The sequence below is a fragment of the Microtus pennsylvanicus genome, chromosome 8, assembly GCF_037038515.1.
Source record: "Microtus pennsylvanicus isolate mMicPen1 chromosome 8, mMicPen1.hap1, whole genome shotgun sequence".
Taxonomy (NCBI): domain Eukaryota; kingdom Metazoa; phylum Chordata; class Mammalia; order Rodentia; family Cricetidae; genus Microtus; species Microtus pennsylvanicus.
Genome location: NC_134586.1, coordinates 23,836,460 through 23,854,905, shown reverse-complemented (window position 1 = coordinate 23,854,905; position 18,446 = coordinate 23,836,460). Strand labels below are relative to the sequence as shown.

The 18,446-nt window shown below is 47.1% G+C and overlaps 1 protein-coding gene across 1 annotated transcript in view; it reads right to left on the bottom strand.

Moving 5' to 3' along the window:
- The window catches only part of Cd4 (CD4 molecule), a 29,925-nt gene that overhangs the window by 1,658 nt on the left and 9,821 nt on the right, over nucleotides 1-18,446 (bottom strand). The window contains exons 2-9 of the mRNA XM_075982789.1: nucleotides 17,378-17,473; nucleotides 17,087-17,251; nucleotides 5,712-5,870; nucleotides 5,117-5,359; nucleotides 2,697-3,032; nucleotides 1,028-1,225; nucleotides 379-503; nucleotides 2-69 (exon numbers count right to left, since the gene is read on the bottom strand). Of these exons, the coding sequence (XP_075838904.1) occupies nucleotides 2-69; nucleotides 379-503; nucleotides 1,028-1,225; nucleotides 2,697-3,032; nucleotides 5,117-5,359; nucleotides 5,712-5,870; nucleotides 17,087-17,251; nucleotides 17,378-17,426 (1,343 nt within the window). The 5' untranslated portion in view covers nucleotides 17,427-17,473. The remainder of the gene's footprint in view (nucleotide 1; nucleotides 70-378; nucleotides 504-1,027; nucleotides 1,226-2,696; nucleotides 3,033-5,116; nucleotides 5,360-5,711; nucleotides 5,871-17,086; nucleotides 17,252-17,377; nucleotides 17,474-18,446) is intronic.

Genomic DNA, 18,446 nt, shown 5'->3' with positions numbered 1-18,446 from the left:
CTGGGGACACTGGCAGGTCTTCTTCTCACTCAGGAGCCTCTTGATCTGAGACATCCGTTCTGCCTGGCGCTGCCCAGGGACAAGGAGAGGAGTTGTGAGGGTCCCAGTCCTCCAGGAGGGAGGTGCCCCTTGGAGGGGGGAGAGGGGGAAGCTGGCAGAGAAGAAGCATTTACTGTGGCTCAAGCCACCTGTCCTTTCATTCACTTGGCTCATTTTTGTGTCTCCCTTCTGACGGGACCAGAGGCAAGGCCTTGTGTGTACATTGAGGAACTTCAAGGGCTGGGTGGGGGTGAGGAGCGCTAAGTCAGATGGCGCTCAGCTTGTACAGATGCTGTGCTCGAGGGAGGGCCCAGTGAGGGATGATGGGAGCTCACTCACCTGTTGGTGCCGGCACCTGAGACAGCAGAGGATGCAGAGCCCGACGAAGGCCAGAAAGCTGAAGGTGCCTCCCAGCACGACAGCCAGGAACATTGGCTGGTTCTGGTTCAGCCCTCTGGATAAAACTGAGAGAGAGAGAGAGAGAGAGGAGAGAGGGGAGGTATTTGGCTGGGGATATAGCACTGGTGGAGGGAGGCCCTGGGTTCCACCCCAAGCACTGCCAAGAAAGAGAGCGAGAAAGAGAGGGAGAGAGAGAGAGTCTTGCCTGTGGACCCAGGTCAGATAGAAGGGCTGAGGATACAGGGTTCTCAAAGGCCACCAGGCCTTGGGGGTACAGAACAGGGAAGGGAGAGTTTTTTCTTACACAGTTCTCTAGAGAGCTAGAAGCCTGGGACCTGCTGTCAGGCCCTGTGTGTTTAGGTTTAGAAGGAAGCCATGGCCATGGAAGAGGGTACCTCTTAGCCAGGAAGGCCTCATTCCCTAGGCTGTATGGAGCCCAGGACCTGTGTCTTCAGGCCAGTGCACATACTGTTTCCATGTCAAAGGAGCTAAGGAGCTATAACTTTGGGTCAGCTCGGCTAATCCCTGGGAAGGTTCCACAGTTGAAGAGACCGAGGCTTAGCGTGAGCCTTAGGAATCGATTCCTTACTCTGGATTTTGGAGTTCATCTTGACCTCATCCTCTTCATTCAGGAGACACTCCCACAGCCCTGCCTCAGGGGCCGGCTCTTGGAGAACCATCTCCTTGGTAAACTTGCCCTCCTGATTCTCCTTCTTCAGGGTCAGTTGCATCTTGGAGGAGGTGGGTCCCTTCACCTCACAGATCAAAGCATGGTCTTTCTGAGCCACTGCAGAAGAAGAAGCAGAGACATGGAGCCTTTTGCTCAGGGGTCCTTGCACTCTCGAGCTCTAAGTCAGGTGACTCCATAGAATGGGGAAAACGATCCTACATGTGAGTGTCCTTCTAGCTCCTTGAATTGTGTTTTCTTGTAATTGCCAGGGAGAAGCAGCCTGGGACTGAGCTCTCCTTGGATTTGAACCCAAAGTCTTGTTGAATCAGATTTTCTTCTTGCTGCATAGGACCGTTACTCCGCCAGCCCTTGCGTTTGCAGAGACACATACAGTAGGTCCCTGGACAAACTGCTTAACAGCTTGTACCAAAGCAGCAATGGAATGTTTGCATGCCTGAGTGTTTGCACGGGGCCCGGCATATGCTAGTGTCAGGGTTCACCACTGTTATTTGTAGAGCTGATGTAATGATGAGTTAAATACAAATAACTCAGACGCAAGGTTGATGTTACAACCATTGCTATGTGCAAAGACTTTGTGCCATATTAAAAAGATGATGGGGCAGAAGAGATTGCTGAGAGCTTAAAAGTCTGCTGCTCTTCCAAAGCATGGCAGCTCTATCAGGCTCGAGCTCCGGGGCTTCGAATGCTCTTCGGGCCCCCTCTATCATGACCTGTACAGAACACATCTTCTCTCTCTCTCTCTCTCTCTCTCTCTCTCTCTCTCTCACACACACACACACACACACACACACACACACACGTAAATACATTACATAAATAAAAATAAATCTTAAGGAGTTGGAGAGATGGCTCAGTGATTAGGAGCACTGACTGTTCTTCCAGAGCATCTGGGTTCAATTCCCAGCATCCACACGGCAACTCACACCTGTCTGTAACTCCAGTTTCAGGGAACCTGACCCTCACACAGACATAAAATAAAATAAAAATAAAGGCGGCGGTGGTGCACACCTTTAATCGGACAGATCTCCGAGTTCGAGGCCAGTCTGGTCTATAGAGTGAGTTCCAGGATAGCTAGGGCTACCCAGAGAAACCCTGTCTCACAAAAACAAAAAAAACCAAAACACAAAACAAAAAAAAAACAAGAAACAAAGAAAGAAAAGGTGAGCAAGCAGGTCTGAGGTTGAAGGAGCTCAGCCAGGGCCACAGGCCATCAGGCAGAGGAAGAACTGGATTCTAGTTGTTAGTCCGATCCTCAGTGGAGCCAATCCCAGGCCAGATTATAAATGTTGGGGAACGATGTGTGGATTTCAACCTCAATTCAAAACCACTCCAGAACTGGGTGCCTCTCAGTAGTAGTTTGTGCATAGCATGCATGAGGTCCTGGTTTCTGTCCCCAGCACCACCACCCCCAAAAAAGCAAAACCAACAGCAACCTGGAGACTCATTTAGGCAGACAAGCAGGGTTAGAGCACCCCCTCCCCCTTTTGGGACCTGACAGGCCATGGAGAGCCTTGGACCATCTCTTTTCCTTTGACCCCAGCTTGCCCTTTCTCAGCCCACCCCTTACATTTCATCACCACCAGGTTCACTTCCTGATGCAGTGTTCCTTCGGCCAGAGTTAGAGTCAGGTTCCCAGAGCCAGCGCTCTCGAGTGAGACCTGGGGTATCTTGAGGAGGAGTGGGAGAGTTTCTGCCAGCTGGAGCTTGAGGTTGCCCGTGGTCTTTTGCAGGGACACCTTCTTGTTCTCCAGGGAGAAGGTGATCCAAGGCTGGGGGGAGGGGGCCTTCTCTGTCTTCCACCTCAGCTCCCCCTGCAGGTTTTTATCATCAAAGTTAAGGGGGAAGGGAAACTCCACTGCCTCCCCCTCATTCTGAAAGAGTGTGGTAGATGCCTTCTGGAAACCTGGAGGTGAGAAGGGAACAGAAATAACTCTGAGTGAGGAGGGAGAGGAAGATGATGAAGGATATGGCAGAGCAAGCATGTGGCACAGGGATCAGGTCAGTCTGCCCACCACAAGGTTGTCATTTCTCTCTCCTTGGGACCCCTGGAGTCCAGGAACAACTTGACCTCTGTTTAGCATCCTCCAGTCAACATGAAAATAAGGCTTGCTGTGGACAGGCACTGGCCTAGACGCTATACACTGTAGTTATTTTCTTTCAGATTTTCGAGAAAGGGTTTCTCTGTGCAACAGCTCCGGATGTCCTGGAACTCACTCTGTAGACCAGACTGGTCTCAAACTCACAGGGTTATCATCATGGGAACACATGCCAGCAAATAGGCTGGCACTGGGGCTATGGTTGAGGGGGCTACATCCTGATCCAAAGGCAAACAGGCAGAGAGCCCACTCTCAGTGACACACTTCCTTCAACAAGACCACGCCTCCTAATCCTTCTAATCCTTCTCAAAGAGTGCCACTCCCTGGTGACTAAGCATTCAGAAATATGAGCCTATGAAGGCAATCTATTTCTTTTTCTCTGAACCTTTAGAGAATGCCCTGGAACTTGCTCTGTTTACCAGGCTGGCCTCGAACTCAGAGATATTCACCTGCCTCTGCCTCCCAAGTGCTGGGATTAATGTCACCACTGCCAGACTGAGGGTATTCTTATTCAGACCTTCACAAGCTACAACCACCACTTCACTAAACCAGCATAATCCCTAATGACATTCTAATTATTTGTCCTTATCCCCACAGTTAAGTGTAGGTCTCACCCCTCATCAAGGAAACATCTCTTTGTAACAAATGGAGACCTTTAACTGCAGAGATGTGGAGCCCAATCCCACCTGATAAATCTACAACACAACTCCTTCACCTCTGGCTCGGAAATCATTTCAGAAAAGGCTGTGGGAGGATTGGAAGGGCCAGAGGAACCGAGCTTTTGCCGTGAGATCGTGTCTCCTACAAATGTCAGAAACTACACCCATAGAATCTCACCATTGTGGCTGCCTACACCTGATCTGAACCAGGATGACACCTATGGACATGCTAATGTGGAAGAGGAAAAAAACAACAAAACAAAACAAAGCTGCAGGCAACTGAGGAATGTTGAGAGCAGAGAAAGAATTTTACCCAGAGAAAAGCACACCAATTAACTGTTCAATACTAAATGGTCAGCTCTGAAAACATGTGCATACATGCAGCATTATACAGACTGAGCAAGTAAGTGTGTGTGTGTGTGTGTGTGTGTGTGTGCGCGCGCGCGCGCACGTGCACACATATGAACATATGTAAAACAAAGAAAAAGACACCATGAATATGAAAGAGAATGGGGGTGGGAGGGTTGGGAAGAGGGAAGGAAAGAGATGATCTAATGATATTATGATCTAAAAAAAAATAATAATAAAGGGGGCTGGAGAGATAGCTCAGTGGTTAAGAGCATTGCCTGCTCTTCCAAAGGTTCTGAGTTCAATTCCCAGCAACCACATGGTGGCTCACAACCATCTGTAATGAGGTCTGGTGCCCTCTTCTGGCCTGCAGACATACACACAGACAGAATATTGTATACATAATAAATAAATATAATGTTTAAAAAAAATAAAAATAATAATAATAAAGGATTGTGTGGGGGGCAGAGTTGGGATTTAAAACAGTACCACACAGGATCTGTGTCCAGGCTTCTCCATGACGCCTGGCTCGGGTGTAGACAGGCAACGCAGATGCTCTACATGACTGACTGGTTTGCTGAAGGTAGTATTCCTGAGTAAACGGATCTGTCAACTCAGTAGGAGTGGAGATTAGTGACAAGGACGAGTGCCTTTGCCACTTCTCTACTGTGGCCCCTGGAATCTCTCACCTCCCACTTCCCATGCCTTCCTTCTTGTACACTTTTTAGGTGGCTGTAATGGACGTCCCCTCCCCCCCAAAGTGGAAGCATCCTGAGGACAAACCACAGCTAGAGAAGGGTCTGTGAACCCCCATCACCCGCTCCAGCAGCTCCTAAAACCAACTTAAAAGCAGAGCAAGACTTAGGAGTTCCTGAGCCTCTTACCCAGCACAGAGATCTTCATGGACAATGTATCACTTTGCTTGTTCACGGCTACCTTGCAGGACCAGGTGCCTTCGTCCTGAATGCTTAGGTTGGGCACGGTGATGGCTTTAGCTTTAGAGCTCTTTAAATTTCCCTTCCTCGGGCTCGTGCAGTCCATTGAGATGTCATTGACCTTAGGGCTGCTTTCCAAGGTCAGGGTCAGATTCTGCCCCTGTAGCAGGTGGGTGCCCGGGCTGACAGTCACTGTGGAAGAAGAAGAAGACCTGCATTACACACAGCATCTCTAGGGATAAAGGAAGAAGAAAGGAAAACAAGAGTCCATTATCCGCTCGCTCAACAGTGCCTCCCCCCCTCACTCCCCAATGCATATTCCCAGCACAAGGCAGGGTTCCCCTCTTCCTGCCTTCCCTTTTTCCTTCCCTTCCTATCCTTTTCTTTCCTCCTCTCTCAGTCTTTGTCCCTCCCCTGTTAGCTGAGAAGAACAGTCTGACCCCCTGTAGTCTCTGAGATGAGCTCAGGTCAGGTCCCGGTTTAGAGCAAGAGTGGAAGGGAGTGGGGAGGGGGGGTGTCTATGTCCCAGGGCTTCCCCACTCACCTCTGAACATCAACAGCTCCACCTCTATCTTCCTGTTCTCCACCTCACAGATGTAAATGCCTGCGTCTTCCATCTTAAGTTTATTGATGACGAGAGGAAACGATCCTTTATCCCACGAGGATTTTCTCGAATCAAAACGGCTGAACCGCTCAGACTGAGCTGTGAACAGAAGTCGAACAAAGGAAGTTGAGGTGCCCTGGTGCCCTGCCGAGAAGAGTGTCCACAGTTCTGCTGGGCTGAGCAGCAGGGTCTTCGCTTCATCCCTCAGGGAACCCCAGACGATGAGAAATCATTTCTATTTCCGTGATGGGAACAATATCCCACTAGCTCAAAAATATTATAAAACAATATGCTTATTTGGACAGCACCCACTCTTACAGGCTGAACACTTTACGTGCACTGTCTCCAGGAATCTTCCCACTGATTCCGGGAAACCCAGACTGCCTTGCCTACAGTGCAGATACAGACACTATCACTCAGCGTTGGAACAACTGCTCAAATTTATACATCTTGGGAATTTGTCCTATAAAGTGGCACCGCCCACGGTGGGCAGGTCCTCTCACCAGTACCTGACCATGGCAAGTCCTCTCAGGCACGCACAGAGATTACACAGTCTCTGGGATCCCAAATTCCCTGGTGGTGTGTCTCCTAGGTTGGTGGGTCCACATCCCATCAAATTGAATACACTTATCAGCATATCAGCGGCCACCGTGAAGGGAAAACTCCTCTCTGTAGCTTTCCAGATGCAGAGCACACTACTGAGCACACGTCCTGAAGGCGTTGCTTACTCAGTTCTCTCTCTCTCTCTCTCTCTCTCTCTCTCTCTCTCTCTCTCTCTCTCTCTCTCTCTCTCTCTCCCTCTCCCTCTCTCCTCTCTGCGTGTGTCTTTATATGTGATCCCATGTGAGTAGCTCAGAGGATAACCTCGCGGAGTTGGTTCTCTCCTTCTACTGTGTGGAGCCCAGGGATCAAATCCAGGCCATCAAGATTGGTGGCAAGTGCCCTCACCTGCAGAACTGTCTCACCACCCCCATCCACCTTTCCTGGTTCCTCTCCTTTACAGCTAGGTCCCATTTCCTATTCTGTGTCTTAGACTATTGTTTGCTGTTACCCTAAATTCTTTCCACTCTCCCCACCCCCACCCCACTAAATGTCTCTGTTATTGCTGCAAATGAACTTCCAAGCCCAGCCTCTCTCTCTTCGAGGCTCATGTTTCTTGCAGCCCCAGGGACAGTTAGCTTCGTGTGAATAACCTCCTACCACTCCAGATTCAACTGTTCACAATATGTAGTGCCCTTCTCCTGAAATGCGTCTCCTTTCCTGCCTGCCTGTGATCCTGCTGAAGAAAATCACGACCCCATCTGTCCATGCTGCCCTGGAATTGGCAAAGGCAATTCAAGAGAGTGCAGAGTGACTAAGAGATTGGGCAAATCCGGAACAAACTCGTCGAGGAGAGTGGGATTGAACTAAGTCTTAAAAGCCTGGCTGGGGAAGTAGCTCAGTGATAGAGAACGTGACTACTACACATGAGGTCCTGGGTTCAGTCTCTGTCCCACCACCACCAAGAGTGTGTGTGATGGGATGGGGGTGGGGGTTGAGATGGCTTAAAGTCGTCACCTGATAATGCAAACCAGAACCGACAGAAAAGTGGACGTAGAGAACTGAGTTTAAAACTTGTTCTCTGAACACACACACACATATATATATATGCTTTATTATTATGATTACTACAGTGTGTGTGTGAGTGAGTGAGTACACACACACACACACATATGTAGGGTTTTGCGACAGGGTGTTTCTCTGAGTAGCCTAGGTTGTACTGGAACTTGCTCTGTAGATCAGGCTAGCCTCAAACTCACAGAGATTTGCCTGCCAAAATCCCTGCCTCCCAAGTGCTGGGATTTAAGGCGTGCGCCACCACTGCCCAGGATAAATAAAAAAAAAATTAAAGATTTACTTTTACTTTTGAAAGCATGAGTGTTTTGACAGTGTGTATGTATGTGCACCATTTGTGTGACTGGTGCCCATGGAAACTGAAAGAGCGTGTCAGATCCCACGGTATTGGTGTTGCAGATGGTTGGGAGCCCCGACGTGAGTGCTGGAAACCAAACCCAGGTTCTCTGCAAAAGCAGAAAGTGCTCTTAACCACTGAGCCATCCCTCCAGCCCAATAATCAATAAAATTATTTTTAAAAAGAAAAATATAGCCGGGCGGTAAGGGTGCATGCTTTTAATCCCAGTACTTAGAAGGCACAGGCAGGCAGATCTCTGTGAGTCTGAGGCCAGTCTGGTCTACAGAACAAGTTCCAGGACTTGCTCTGTAGCTACTAAGAAACTGTCTCGAAAAAACAAACAAAACAAACAAACAAACAAAACAAGGCAGGCTAGGGGTGTGGCTCAGTGGTAGCACAGCTGCCTGTGTTCATCTTCTAACACAATAAAAAAAAACATTTCAAATTTTTTGGTGTGTGTTTTTTATACGTGCTCATGAGTGTGTAGGCAGCCGAAGGAGGGCATCAGACACATGTTCTATCACTCTCCACCTGATTACTTTGAGACAAGATTCTTACTAACCCTGGGCTTAGTGCGGTGCTCAGCAAGCCCCGGGGATCCTCCTGTCTCTGCTCCGTGCAGCCACAGGATTGCAGTGGTAACACTGTTCCATATTTCACATGGGTGATGGAGTTTCCAACTCATGTCCTCTCAGGCACCAGCCGTCTCCCCAGCCACAGGGGGGAAACGTTTAAATACAGAAAAATGGATGCGGGGGAAGGACATTCCAGGAAGGGGAGCTGGCATAAGGAAGTAGCACAAGGCAAGCTGTCAAAGACGTCTGGGTATGGAGGTTTCCAGCTGGGGAGCTGTGGGCACCGGTGCAGAGAGGACAGTGTCCAGTGGATGCGGGTAGTCTTGGTCCTAGGCAGGGGATGATGCTTTGAAAGTCAGTACCGCAGCAGCAGAAAGAGAAAGACAAGAGACAGAATAACCAGGAGACAGACAAGAGGGCCTTGAAGAGGAGAAACCAAACAACAGTGGAAGAAAGAAGTGACCGTGGCTGGAGACCGCTGAGAAATGAGAGGTTGGAGCAGAGAAAAGGGCAAACCCCTTCCACACAAGGGGAAGGAATGAGAGGGTGACATTGTCATTGTTAAAGACCAGGAAGTGAAGGACCCGGGGGTGGGGGTGGGGACTCAATGGGTAAAGAATTTGCTGCACAATCGTGAGGACCTGAGTTCAAATCTCCTGTAACCATGTAAAGCAGACACCCAATATCTCCACTGAGGTATACAGCGTGAGCACACCTGAACACACACACACACACACACACACACACGTGTACATTCGCAAGCGCATGAGCGCACGTACACACACACACACACACACACACACACACACACACACACAACCAGGAAGTTAGAAAGGGAACTGTTGCTACAGAAATCAGATCATAGAAACTGAACAAAAGTGTTAGCACAAAAGACTAGGAATTTTTAGAAAGTGTTTTAATCTCACAGGTGAGGAAAATAAATGCAAATTAAAACAACATATTTTTAAACTATCAAATTAGGAGAAAAAAAGTTAAGGTGACTCAGTAAGTGACGCGCTTACCACGAACTCGCGAGGATCTAAGTTCAAATTCCCATATCTATAAATCCCAGCTACTCCTACACCAGTGTAAGGAGGCAGAGATGGCAAAATGTGTGGGAGCCCACAGGCCAGTAAGTCTGGTCCACACAGTGACACACAGCGGGAGAGCCTGCCTCAGGCATGGAGGACCGTGAGGACCAGCACACGGGGCTGTCCTCTGACCTCCATGTGTTTGTTGTGGTATGTGTGCCCCCGCACCCACAAACAAGTGCACACACATGTCCGATGCTGGTCATGATGCCCGGGGCAGAAGCACACAGTAACGTTGACTAGAGTTCATGTCATCTAGAGTGTAGTTTGTGCTCAGTGGTTTCTTAAGTTTATACACTTGGACCTAGGAACGTAACTCAGTCGACAGAGTGCTTGCCTAGCATGTGCAAAATCTTGACTTCGGTCCTAGCACCAATAAAGTGAGCTTGCCTGTAAATCGAACACAAAAGAGAATCAAGACTTCCAGTTTGGGCTGGAGAGATGGTTCAGCAGATAAGAGCATTGCCTGCTCTTCCAAAGGTCCTGAGTTCAATTCCCAGCAACCACATGGTGGCTCACAACCATCTGTAATAAGGTCTGGTGCCCTCTTCTGGCCTTCAAGCATACATGTAAACAGAATATTGTATACACACAAAAAATAAATATTTTTTTAAAAAAAAAGACTTCCAGGTCATCTCTACTACATAATGGGTTCAAGGCCAGCCTAGGCTATAGACTGTTTCAAACAAGGCTTGGATGTAGCTCAGGATGCGGATGTGGGAGATTTCCTTCACAGCATGCCGGACAAGGACCTAAGTTTGATCCTCAGCACCACACATGGCCACACAGACTAGGTGGTATGTTGTTACAGGTCTGTAATCAAAGAACTCAGAAGGTACAAGAAACAGGAGGGTCAGAAGTGCAAGGTCATCCTCAGCCACAAGAAACCCCGTATCTGGGGGCTGGAGAGATGGCTCAGAGGTTAAGAGCATTGCCTGCTCTTCCAAAGGTCCTGAGTTCAATTCCCAGCAACCACATGGTGGTTCACAACCATCTGTAATGAGGTCTGGTGCCCTCTTCTGGCCTACAGGCATAGACACAGACAGAACATTGTACACATAATAAATAAATATTAAAAAAAATTAAAAAAAAAGAAACCCTGTATCTAAACAAGTAAATAAAGTTTATCAGGCTCTAGTTTATAAAACATTATCTTGGATGGGTGGTGGTGCACACCTTTAATCCCAGCACTCGGGAGGCAGAGGCAGACAGATCTCTGTGAATTCGAGGCCAGACTGGTCTACAGAGCTAGTTCCAGACAGCTAGGGCTGTTACACAGAGAAACCCTGTCTTGAAAAACCAAACAAATGAATAAATAAGAAATAATAATTTTAGCTGAGTGTGGCTTTAATCACTCAGGAAGCAGAGGCAGACAGATATCTATGAGAGCAAGGCTAGCCTGGTCATTGTAACAAGTTTCAGGGCAACCAGGGATACAAAAGAGAAACCTCAGAAACAACAACAAAATGGTTTCAGGGCTCAGCAGGTAAAAGTCCTTGCCCCACGAGCTTTACTGCCTGAGTTAAATCCCTGAAGTCCACAGCAGGAGAAGAGAACAGGCTCCCAAAATTGTCTTCTGATCTCAGCATGTGCCCAGCGACTCGCACGTGTCCACACCCACAAATACACACAATAATGCTTTCTAAACGCAAACCAAAATTTAGGCTCACAAATTGTGATTAGCTGGGTGTGGTGATGCACTCCTGGAAGCCCAGTGTCTCAAAGGCTGTGCAGGAGCATCACAAGTTCAAGGCCAGCCTAGGCTGCATTGGAAGTTGTAGGCTAGTAGGGCCATATGGTAAGACCTTATATTGAAATAAAAATCAGAGTTATGGTATTATTAAATATCACTGGCACATGCCTTTATTTCCAGCGTTTGAGAGCCTGAGGCAGGTGAATTACTGTAGGTTCAAAGGCAACTTAAGCTACCAAATGAGACCTTGTCTCAAAAGACAGAAAATGATAATAATGGTTATTGTCTTCGTTCCATTGCTGTGAAGAGACACCATGACAACAGCAACTCTTACAAAAGAAAGCATTTAATTAGGACTTTGCTTCCAGCCTCAGAGACTTAGTCCATTGTCACCACGGCAGGGAGCATGGCGGTACACCATGAGGCATGGTGCTGGAGAAGCAGCTGAGAATTCTACATCCTGATCGATCTACAGACAGCAAGGAGAGAGGGCTGGGACTGGCCAGCATGGACCTTTGAACCCTCAAAGCCCACCCCCAGTGTCACACTTCCTCCAGCAAAGTCGCACCTCCTGATTCCTCTAAACAGTTCCACTCCCTGGGACTAAACACTCAAACATATGGGCCTATGGGAGCCATCCTTACTCAAACCCACCATGGCTATGTACTAGAGGACGTTATTCCGTTACTCCATGGGCGACTAGAGTTGGCACTGAATGCTTTTATATAGTATTTCATGAAATGGGAAATGTTCATAACATATATCTTTTTATTTGTTTGTTTTGGGCTTTTTTTTTTTTTTTGAGACAGGGTTTCTCTGTGTAGTCCCGGCTATCCTGGAACTCAGTTTGTAGATCCGCCTGCCTCTGCCTCCCAAGTGCTGGGATTAAAGGCGTGTGCCACCACCACCTGGCCATAACATACATCTTAAAAGCTGCTTTAAGATAATTTTATATTTTGGGGTTAGTCATTTAAACAAAAGTTTTACATCTCTGTCCACCGTTCTAGTTCTATCAACAGTTTGGTATAGAGTTTTGCATGTTTTTTTTTTTGACTCATGCAAACATGTTCACATACAATCAATCTTCAAATTAAAATGGAGCTAGAGAGATGGCTCACCAGTTAAGAGCACATACTGCTCTTGCAGAGGATTTAAATTTGGTTCCAGAACCCATTGTCAAGTGGTTTACAAGTCTGTGACTTCAGCTCCAGGTTATCTGATGCCCTCTTCTGGCCTCCTCTAGCAACTGCACTCAGACACATTCATACAGAGTTGAAAGCAATCTTTCCAATGGGATTTTATGACAAGTCTACCGATCAGCTTTCACTTAGCAGAATATCCTTGACAAGGTCCTTTATGGGTGTTTGTCTTCAGTTTACGGAAGCTGATGTTATTCTAGTTAGAGATGTAGAGTCACATGCAATTGTGAGAAATAAGAGCACGAAATCCTACGGACTCTTCCCAGTTTATCTCAATAGTCATGTTTTACAAAACTGTAGTACGCCAGGCAGTGGTGGCGCACGCCTTTATCCCCAGCACATGGGAGGCAGAGGCAGACAGATCACTGTGAGTTAGAAACCAGCCTGGTCCACAGAGTGAGTTCCAGGACAGCCAGGACTACACAGTGAAACCCTGTCTTGAAAAACAAAAACAAAACGAACGAATGAAAGAAAGTTAAAATATCATCTTTTTAATTCGAGGCAGGGTTTCTCTGTGTTACAGTCCTAACTATCCTGGAACTTGCTCTTGTAGACCAGGTTGGGCTCGAACTCACAGAGATCCGCCTGCCTCTGCCTCCCGAGTGCTGGGATTAAAGGTGTGTGCCACCACTGCCTGGCTTACCTCCTTTTTCTTCATGGACCCTCATCCCTTTCTGTTGTCCATTTCTATAACTTGGAATTTCAAGAATGCTGTCTACTGCTCTTTCCTTCCTTTTTGGAGGCACCATGGATTGAACCTAGGACTCGATCCATACTCCACCACTGAGCTACAGCCGTCCCCTCAATGCTCTCTGTTAATACATGTCTGCAGGCTGGAAATAAAACTCAACTGTAGAGCACTTGCCCTACATGTGGGAGACCCTAGATTCAAACCTCCAGCACAGCCCCAAATAAGCAAATACATAAATAGAAATAATGGCCAGGTGTGGTGGCACATAGCTTTAACCCCAGCACTCAGGAGGCAGAGGCAGGGAGGATTTCTATGAGTTCGAGGCCAGGCTGGTCTACATGGTGAATTCCAGGTCATCTAGGGCTAAGTAGTGAGACTTAGTCTTACAATAAATAATAATAACAACAACAACAACAACGCGTGTGGACTATTATGTGGTGTATACCATTCTAATATATATAAACTGTTAAAATGTGTATAGACTGTTACAATGTGTGCAGACTGGTATAAAGCGTATAGGCTGTTAAAATGTTGTGCACTGTTACAATGTGTGTCTATTGTTATAATGTGTGCAGACTGTTACAATTCATGTAGACTATTGTGATGTATGCAGATCGTGTATACCTAATGTAATTGTTGATATGTTAGGGCTTGTGCCTGTTACTTTGTTTCAGTTTTCTTTTTTGTTTTGTTTTGAGTTTGGCTGGCCCCAAACTCCTCGTGTAGCTAAGTAGCTAAGAATGACCTTGGACTTCTGATCATTTTGCTTCAAAGCTGAAGTCCTGGTATTCTAAGCCTCTCAGGCCCAGCTTATGGTATGCTGGGGTCTAACCCAGACTTTCCTATGTGCTAAGAGTCTAGCCAGGGTTTCCTGTCTGCCAGGCAGGTACTCTACCAACCAATCCACGTCCTTCAGTCACCTGTTTCAGTGTTCCTTTTCTTGCCTTCCTAGTGTTTGAACATTTTTTTAAAAAAATCATTGCATTTGTGTGTGTGTGTGTGTGTGTGAGAGAGAGAGAGAGAGAGAGAGAGAGAGGAGAAGGAAGAAGAAGGAAGGAAGGAGGAAAGGGAGAAAAGCAATGTGGACATTAAGAGATTTGAGTGCTGTGTTGTAAGTACTTTGTTGTTGGACTCTTTAAGATTTTGTATTGTTCTGGGTTTTCTGGCACAAGCCTTTAATCCCAGCCACTCAGGAGGCAGAGGCAGGCTCAGCTCTGTGAGTGTGAGGCCAGCCTGGTCTTCACAGCAAGTTTCAGGACAGCCAGAGCTACACAGAGACCCTGTCTCAAAAAAACAAAAATAAACAAACAACAATAACAACAACAGCAAAAAGACGGGTGGCCTGTATTAAACTTTCTATTTTGACTCCTTTGGATGACGACATTTGTTCAGGGAAGGTGGCGAACCTCCTCAACACGGCAGATAGGTAGAAATGCAAACTCCTGCCATCATCTGTTGACCCTTGAGGGGCATGTCCCTCATTACTACTGGGCTAAGTGGAAACGCTAGCCTGTACCCTGGTCTCCACCCATAGGGCAGCGTGGTGATCTCATTGCTGCTGAGGATGATGGAAATCCTAACTGTCCTCTGACACCTCCGCCTACAGGAAGTGGTGTTCTTGATTGTCAGGCGGGCTGAGCCAGTTTCTCTGACACTCTACCAACACTGCAGGAGCCCGTGAACAGCGCTCTCACCTTCACCTCCGAGGGCACCGTCCCTGCAGAGGTGTCTGGACTCTCCACTCCAGTCTTAAGAGGAGGAAGGGTGGTTCCTTGCTCAGTGTTGCCATACATTAGGGAACGGGACACAGTTTTGCCTCTGATGTTGGCTGAGGGCAGTAATTTTCTAAGAGGTTTTTGTCTTTCTAGATTGGATTTCTTCTCTAGTCTTTAGCGAGTGAAGGCCGTCTTTCACTGAGGTTTGTTTCTTTCTGGGCCTGTTCCACATGTCTAGAAAGCTTTGGACTCCAGATCTTAGAAGTGAGGCCTGCATTGTTGGCAATGATTCTTATTACAAAGTGAAAAAGGAGTTGACCAAACTGTGCTAATTTTCTGCTGTTTTGTGTAGGTAGAATTCACAATAACAAAACTGAATATTTAGCTGCAGAGATTTCTAAGCACAAAGGACCCAGTCTTAAAGATTTGGAAGATTATCAGTCCAATCATCTTCTAAACATGAGGAAATGTGCTCCAGTCAGTGAGAGCTCAGGGGCCGAAACACTGCTGGTTTGAACGGAAGGGATCATAGAATGATGGAATGATCCTTGATTTGAAGGGTAGACAGTTGAGCTACTTAGGGATAAATACGGGCTGTTTTCAAGGGGAAGAAAAGTCGCCCCACCAGCGATTCAGGGATCCTCAGAACCATTATCTCTGTCTCAACAGGTCATCTGGCCTCTGCCAAGGGGACAGGGCTCTACCCAGCAGAGTCCTGGATGCAAATCTAGCCCGGAAGCAGATTATGCTGACCTTAAAGACCTAATGAGCCCAAGGGTGATGGTGCAGGTCTTTCCCAGCACAGGACTGTCTGGAGGCAAAGGCAGGTGACTGTGAATTCAAGACCAGCCTGGTCTACAAAGCGAGGTCCAGGACAGCCAGGGCAACAGAAGAATTCTGCTTCGAAGGGGGTAAAAAAAAAGTTCAAAGGTTCAAAATGAGTTCAAAGGTATTCCCTGGAGATCCTCTTGTTAAAACAAAGCTGAAAAGAGGCTAAATGTCCAACAATATGGGATTAGTCAAGTAAATAAATCATAGTAGAGATAAATATAGAATTAGCAGTTACAGAGAAGAAATAAGCTAGAAATGCATATCTACTTCAGATATTTATAAGTATTTTTAATTTTTTTACTACATTTATTAGTTTATTTAGAGGGCATGTGAACGTTCCCACTCAAGCCAGCTACAGAGAACACACGGGGGTCAGAAGACAAACTGTGGACCAGGTGGGTCACGAACTGAAAGTCAGGTTAGACTAAGTGGCAGCGGACGCCTTTAACCTGCTGAGTCATCCCACCAGCCAGGCACATGTATTTATACACATTGGAATACAGAGCCATCTTTAAAATGCCTGTCTAGACATCAAGCAGGAGCTCATTGCCTAGAACACAGCTCTTTAGAGCTCCCCCTCCCCGGGGCCAGCATTTCAGACCCAGCTCTGCTTCTATGTGGGCCTGAAAGATTGGGGCGGGGCCTCAGCTGCCTACCAAGAAGAGTAGAGGCTGGACTGGGGCTGTTCTCAAACTTCAGCTGTTCAGGGACAATGCACATAGTTTAGCCAAATCTATCTACTTTATACAGCATCTTAGAATGTGTTCAGGGTTTTTTGTTGTTGTTCTGTTTTTGTTTGTTTTTTCAAGACAGAGTTTCTCTGTGTGGCCCTGGCTGTCCTGGAACTCACTCAGAATGTGTTCACTTTTAAGATTAAATAAATTTATTGCATTTATTATTGAGACAATCTTGGTATACAACCTAAAACTTACCACCTTCTTGTCTTAAGTCCTAATGCTAAGATCACAGGACATGAACTATTGTTTTTGTTTTTTGTGGGCTTTTTTTTGGTGGGGGAGAGTGTTTGTTTTGGTTTTCCAAGATAGGGTTTCTCTGTGTAGTCTTGGCTGTCCTGGAACTCACTCTGTATCCAGGCTGACCTTGAACTTACTGAGATCCACCTGCCTCTGCCTCCTCAGTGCTGGGACTAAAAGTGTATGCCACCAGCACTTGGCTTTGGTTTTGGAGTTTTTTTTTTTCTTTCTTTGTTTTTTGGGGGGACTCAAACCCTTAGATGCTCTAGGCAAGCACTCTGTGTCACTAGCTGTTGCTTTTAATGGGAGTAAACAAAATACCACATCGTCTTCGCGGTCTGTAGTACTAATACTCTTGAAATCATATACTTTCTATGATGAGTTTTCCAATGTCCACTAAAGTCATGAATATTAGAAGAACAACAACAAAAGATCCTACCAGAAGCCATTCGTCAGCAGCAGCTGAAGAAAGGAAATCCCGGAGTAGAGGACCACTGAGACTTTTGTCAACCCTAGCCACCACAGGACATTGGGCTTCTTCCTGCAAGTTCACTCAACTGTTTTCCTCCCTGGGTTGGGGGACAGGGGATCCTACCTCTAGTCACAAAGTTATTCTGATTCCCCAGAATCCTCGTCTGGTCAGAGAGCTTCCAGATGAAGAACATGCTCTTCCCCTGGGAACTTTTACAGGGCAGGTCCACCGTGTTCCCTTCTCTGCCCACCACCACAGTCTTCCCTTGAAGGACGGCTGGGAGCTGAGCTGGATAGGAAAGAAGGGCGAGCTTCAGTGTTTCTGCCCGCTCCCTCCGCGCCCCGCCCTTTGCGTGTTCCCATCTGCCCACCTCCCTGCACCATCTGCTGCTGGTCCTCAAGTCTGAGAACTTACCCAGCTGCAGCACCAGGAGCAAGTGCCTAAAAGAGACTCCTTGGTTCATTGTGGCCTTGCTGAGGTCGACGGACTTGAGTCGCTGGGGACTGGAGTCTGCAAAAACGGCAGGGGCAGAGGCAGATAGAAGTCATTAGTCTTCGGCATTCCTTGGATGTGGAACATACAAGACCCCTCTCTCCCTCAGGGCCTTTGTAACTCGCCCCAGAACCTTATTTGCATACAGGAAGCAGGCACCCTGCAGTAATGTACAGCAATATTCAGTGCCAATTTTTTGTTTTGTTTTGTTTTTCAACATAGGGCTTCTCTGTGTAGCTTTGGAGCCTGTTCTGGAACTTGTTCTGTAGACCAGGCTGGCCTCGAATTCACAGAGATCCACCTTCCTTTGCCTCTAGAGTGCTTGGGTTAAAGCTGTACACTACCACCACCCGGTACACAATAGCAGTTTTAACATCCTAAGCAATAGCAGCGTATTACATATACACAGAAATCAGTATAATCATGGGTGTCAAATACAAACCACAATCTCAGGCACTCCCATGAAGAGTTCTAGTCTCCTACCCTCGCACAAAGGCACACGTGTGTAATCTCAGTACTCAGGAGACTGAGGCAGGAGAACCAAGAGTCCAGAGCCAGCCAGGACTACATAGTGAGACTACATCTCAAAACTGAGATTAAAGGGGCTGGAGGGCCGACTCAGCAGTTGAGATCATGTTGCTCCTGAGGAGGATCAGGTACGATTTCTAGCACCCACCTGGTGGCTCTATCTCTACCTCTGGTCCTAGGGGATGCAATACCCTCTTTTGACCTCAGCAGGCTCCAGGCACTCAGTTGGTGCCCATTCGTACACGCAGGCAAACACCCATAACCTTAAAATATATTTTTAGTTAAAAGAGAGAGAGAGAGAATTCAAGGCAAGCCTTAGCTACATAGCATGTTCAAGGCTAACCTGGGTTATATGAGACCCTGTCTCAAAGGTCAGGAACCCACTGGTCTTTTAATAAAAATAATTATTACCAGGTGGTGGTGCACACCTTTAATCCCAGCACTTGGGAGGCAGAGACAGGTG